General features: G+C 44.6%; 1 protein-coding gene across 1 annotated transcript; it reads right to left on the bottom strand.

Moving 5' to 3' along the window:
- Positions 1 to 4,381: 4,381 nt before the first annotated feature.
- LOC119300413 (thaumatin-like protein 1b) lies at positions 4,382 to 5,666 on the bottom strand. Its single transcript, XM_037577384.1, has one exon. It carries the CDS (start codon positions 5,488 to 5,490, stop codon positions 4,705 to 4,707), a length of 786 nt encoding a protein of 261 aa, XP_037433281.1. The 5' UTR covers positions 5,491 to 5,666; the 3' UTR covers positions 4,382 to 4,704.
- Between the last annotated feature and the right edge of the window lie 286 nt (positions 5,667 to 5,952).

Raw genomic sequence — 5,952 nt, forward strand, 5'->3', positions numbered from 1 at the left:
TAAGTAAACGAATGCTGGAAATGAGCCCAAGAATAAATGGGCCCTGAGAAGGCCGAAAGATAACATGGGTGGAAACGGCCCAATGGAATAACGGGCCGTTAATGGGTATAAAGTGATACACTGTTCATTACGGGCTAGTTTCACCATGGGCCGTTAATGGGTATAAAGTGATACACTGTTCATTACGGGCCAGTTTGACCATGGGCCGTTAATGGGTATAAAGTGACATACTGTTCATACGGGCCAGTTTCACCACGGGTCGTTAATGGGTATAAAGCGATACACTATTCATTACAGGCCAGTTTCACCACGGGCCGTTAATGGCTATAAAGTGATACACTGTTCATTACGGGCCAGTTTCACCACAGGCCGTTAATGGGCCAAGAGTTATAAAGGGCCTCATATGGGCCAAAAGAAGTCATGGGCCATACATGGGACAGAAGTTAAAACGGGCTAGAATCATATTGGATGACCCATAAGACGCAACTGGGCCTAATTTGGATAAGTCATAACGGGCCTTGGGTTAGCGGGCTGTAAATGGGCTATATGCGAATAGGTTGTTAACATGCTTCCCATGGGCCGGCCCTCCACCTTTTGACCAAGTCAAACGGGCCGGCCTTTTCACAGGAATGGGCCTCTGGTGGGCCGTGCCACGTGTCGACGTACCATAGGCGCCTTCTGTCCAATGAGTGGATGACATCTGTCCCAACGGTGAGCCGACACGTGTTTCCTCCAGCCAATGATGATTTTACACGTGGAAAATCCCCATTGGTCGGGGTTGTTAAGGGGTTATCGGATCCAAAACCGGACCCGATATCTTAAGGGCATTTCGTTACGGTGGATGCCACATGTCGATCACCCTTGACGAAAGCACTTCTGTGACGCGCGATTTATCGTCATGGAAGTGGACACTTCCATGATGATAATTTTGGTAATGTCATGGAACACTTCTACGATAGCACAGATATGACTATCTTGATTCTGTCATAAAATCGCCATGGATGTACATGCATGACAAAAAACATGACCTACAGTGGCAAACATGTATCATCATGGAAGTGTGCTTTTTTGTAGTGCAGGCAAGAGCTCCTTTGACTGTTCCATATTGAACTACTTCAAAATCTTGTCAAGGTATGTACTCATTAAAAAATCTTATCAAGCGCCTTGATCAATCTCCATAGATCTTGATGCCCAATATGTAAGCAGCTTCACCGAGGTCTTTCTTTGAAAAACTCTTTGCAAACTCTCCTTTATGCTTTCCAGAAAATTCTACATCATTTCTGATCAACAATATGTCATTCACATATACTTATCAGAAAGGCTGTAGTGCTCCCATTCACTTTCTTGTAAATACAAGCTTCACCACAAGTCTGTATAAAACTATATGCTTTGATCAACTCACCAAAGCCTATATTCCAACTCCGAGATGCTTGCACCAGTCCATGGATGGATCGCTGGAGCTTGCACATTTTGTTAGCACCTTTAGGATTGACAAAAACTTCTGGTTGCATCATATACAACCTTCTTTAAGATATCCATTAAGGAATGCAATTTTGAAGTCCATTTGCCAGATTTCATAATTATAAAATGCGGCAATTGCTAACATGATTCGGACAGACTTAAGCATCGCTACGGGTGCGAAACTCTTATCGTAGTCAACTCCTTGAACTTGTCGAAAACCTTTTGCAACAAGTCGAGCTTTATATATAGTAACATTACCATCAGCGCCAGTCTTCTTCTTGAAGATCCATTTATTCTCTATGGGTCACCGATCATCGGGCAAATCCACCAAAGTCCACACTTTGTTCTCATACATGGATCCTATCTCAGATTTGATTGCCTCAAGCCACTTATCGTAATCTGGGCTCATCATAGTTTCTTCATAGTTTGTAGGTTCGTCATGGTCAAGTAACATGACTTCCAGAATAGGATTACCGTACCACTCTGGTGCGGATCATGCTCTGGTTGACCTACGAGGTTCTGTAGCAACTTGATCTGAAGTTTCATGATCATTATCATTAGCTTCCTCTCCAGTTGGAGTAGGCATCACGAGAACGGATTTCTCGGATGAGCTACTTTCTAAATTGAGAGAAGGTACAATTACCTCATCAATTTCCACTTTCCTCCCACTCACTTCTTTCGAGAGAAACTCCTTCTCTAGAAAGGTTTCATTCTTAGCAACAAAGATCTTGCCTTCGGATTTGTGGTTGAAGGTGTACCCAATTGTTTTCTTAGGGTATCCTATGAAGACACACTTCTCCGATTTGGGTTCGAGCTTATCAGGCTGAAGCATTTTGACATAAGCATCGCACCCCCAAACTTTAAGAAACGGCAGCTTAGGTTTTATTGCCAAACCACAGTTCATACGACATCGTCTCAATGGATTTTGATGGTGCCCGGTTTAGTGTGAATGCAGCTGTCTCTAATGCATAACCCCAAAACAATAGTGGTAAATCGGTAAGAGAAATCATAGATCGCACCATATCTAATAAAGTGCGGTTACGATGTTCGGACACACCATTACATTGTGGTGTTCCAGTTGTCGTGAGCTGTGAAACTATTCCACATTATTTTAAATGAAGGCCAAATATTCACCTCCACGATGAGATCGTAGAAACTTTATTTTCTTTTTACGATGATTCTCCACTTCACTCTGAAATTCTTTGAACTTTTCAAATGTTTCGGACTTGTGTTTCATTAAGTAGATATACCCATATCTGCTCAAATCATCTATGAAGGTCAGAAAATAACGATACCCACCATGAGCCTCAACACTCATCGGACCACATACATCGCTTTGTATTATTTCCAATAAGTCATTAGCTCATTCCATTGTTCCAGAGAACGGAGCTTTATTCATCTTGCCCATAAGGCATGGTTCACAAGTATTAAATGATTCGTAATCAAGTGATTCCAAAAGCCCATCAGCATTGAGTTTATTCATGTGCTTTACACCAATATGACCTAAACGGCAGTGCCACAAGTATGTTGCACTATCATTATCAAATTTGCATTTTTTGGCATCAATATTATGAATATGTGTATTACTACGATCAAGACTCAATAAACCATCAACATTGGTGTATGACCATAGATGGTTTTATTCATGTAAACATAATAACAATTATTCTCTGTCTTAAATGAATAATTGTATTGCAATAAACATGATCTAATCATATTCATGCTCAACGCAAACACCAAATAACATTTATTTAGATTCAACACTAATCCCGAAAGTATAGAGTGTGTGATGATGATCATATCAATCTTGGAACCACTTCCAACACACATCGTCACTTCACCCTCAACTAGTCTATATTTATTCTGCAACTCCTGTTTCGAGTTACTAATCTTAGAAACCGAACAAGTATCAAATACTCAGGGGCCACTATGAGCACTAGTAAGGTACACATCAATAACATGTATATCAAATATACCTTTGTTCATTTTGTCATCCTTCTTATCCGCTAAATATTTTAGGTAGTTCCGCTTCTAGTGACCATTTCCTTTGCCGTAGAAGCACTTAGTTTCAGGCTTAGGTCTAGCTTTGGGCTTCTTCACGGGAGTGAAAATTTGCTTGCCATTCTTCTTGAAATTCTCTTTCTTTCCCTTTGCCCTTTTCTTGGAACTAGTGGTCTTGTTTAATCATCAACACTTGGTGCTTCTTGATTTCTATCTTCGTCGATTTCATCATCATGAAGAGCTCAGGAATCATTTTCTTCACCCATTGTATATTATAGTTCATCACGAAGTTCCAGTAACTTGGTGATAGTGACTAGAGAACTCTGTTAATCACTATCTTATCTGTAAGATTAACTCCCACTTGATTCAAGTGATTGTAGTGCCCAGACATTCTGAGCACATGCTCACTAGCTGAGCTATTCTCCTCCATCCTATGGGCAAAGTACTTGTCAGAGGTCTCGTACCTCTCGACACGGGCATGAGTCTAAAATACCAATTTCAGCTCTTGGAACATCTCATATGCTCCGTGGCATTCAAAACGTTTCTGAAGCCCCGATTCTAAGTCGTAAAGCATGGTGCACTAAACTATCAAGTAGTCATCATATTGAGCTTGCCAAACATTCACAACGTTTGCATCTGCTCCTGCAATAGGTTTGTCACCTAGCGGTGCATCAAGAACATAATTCTTCTGTGCAGCAATGAGAATAATACTCATATCACAGGCCCAGTCCGTTATCATTTTTCAACTTAGTTTTTTCTAGCAACATATCAAAAAACATAGGGGAGCTACAACGCGAGGTATTGATCTACAACAAATTTTGCAAATACTATCAGGACTAAGTTCATGATAAACTAAAGTTTAATTAATCATATTACTTAAGAACTCCCACTTGAACAGACATCCCTCAAGTCATCTAAATGATATGTGATCCAAATCAACTAAACCATGTCCGATCATCACGTGAGATGGAGTAGTCATACATTGCTGAAGAAATAAATCGAAAAATAAGAGGCGGCAAAGGCATGGCTTTGTTCTCATCCATTTTGTGCTACTGATTACAAAAATACATATTGAATAAGGAAGCATAATCCCCTCAAAGAAAAAAAGAATAAGGACGCATAAAGATTTGTAATCCCTTTTTAACTCTGTATATTATTTTCATTGAAAAAGGTAAACTGCATACATGTCCACCGTGTGATTATAATTAATTAATTAATTATAAGGATTGTGAGGTTGATGAGTTAAGTGGCAGGACAGAAGGTGATGTGGTAGGTGGCGGCGCCGGAGCAGGTGAAGGTGCTGCTGGCGTCGTCGTAGGCGTAGCTGTAGGCCGCCGGGCAGGCGGCCTTGAACACCTGCGAGTAGTTGGTGGGCCCGCACGCCGCCGGCGTGCCGTAGTCGCCGCTGCAGCAGTAGCGCGCGCTGCCGTAGGCGTTGCAGGCGCTCTTGCACGCCACCACCTCACCGCTTGAGCCGGACACGAGGCGCAGGTCTGACGGGCACACGGCGTTCACGTCGCCCGCGCACGCCGCCGCCTGGCAGTCTCCGTGGGAGGGCGCGATGCTGACGGGCAGGTTGAAGCCGTCGACGAGGCTGACGTCGTAGAAGTCGAGGCCGCCGGAGCCGGGCGCGGCGAGGGTGATCTCGGCGAGCGTGACGGGCGGGGCGGGCCCGCGGCCGTCGCAGGCGACGTCGCCCGTGCCGCAGTCGGCCGTGGCGCACGCGAGGCGGCCGGTGCCCTCGTCGACGGCGCAGCCAGTGCGCGCCCAGAAGTTGCCGGACCAGGCGCCGGAGGAGGGCGCGGCGAGCGCGGAGGTCGCGCCCGGGGCGAGGTAGAAGCCGGTGCGGGGCAGCTGCGGCGAGGTTGCGCCGCTGAGCGCGCCCACCCACACCGGGTGCGCGCACGCGTTGGTGAAGCTGAAGGACGTTGCCGCCTCCGCCCCGTTGGCGCCGAGAAGGAAGAAGATGGCCAGGTAGAGCGGGAACGGAGTGAGCTGCCTCCAGGCGCTAGCTCCATTGCCGGCCATCGTCAGTCGGTCGGAGAAGAAGGCCGGTGAGATCGACGAATGGAGCGTCACTGGTGAATTAGCAAGCAAATTGACACCTGGATCGATCCATCCATCTTTCTTGGCTGTGATGTTTATTTATAGCGTGTCAAAGACTCAAAGTACGTACGTGCCATACTAAACAAAGTAGGTAGATGCACCCAGGAGATAATCGATGAACAAGAGGTAATTAAGGTAGGCAGGTCAGGGTAGATAGCTAGCTAGAGAGGATATAGGTGATGCGTGGATGAGAAAAAATATTAAAGCGAACATGTGTCAACATGCATGCGTGCATGGATGCAACAAACTGGTAGAAAAACGTTGCCGTTTCTTAGTTTTTTGGTAAAAAAGAAAAGAAGACGCTTACTCGATATTTTTTGGTCGTATGCTTAGCGTGGGCTAGCTACATCGATCGATCCATGCATCATATAACGATGATAAAAA

Source organism: Triticum dicoccoides, chromosome 1B (genome assembly GCF_002162155.2).
Source record: "Triticum dicoccoides isolate Atlit2015 ecotype Zavitan chromosome 1B, WEW_v2.0, whole genome shotgun sequence".
NCBI lineage: Eukaryota > Viridiplantae > Streptophyta > Magnoliopsida > Poales > Poaceae > Triticum > Triticum dicoccoides.

Excerpts from the sequence above, each read along its gene's own strand:
- LOC119300413 (XM_037577384.1), bottom strand. The coding sequence starts at position 5,490 with ATGGCCGGCAATGGAGCTAGCGCCTGGAGGCAGCTCACTCCGTTCCCG.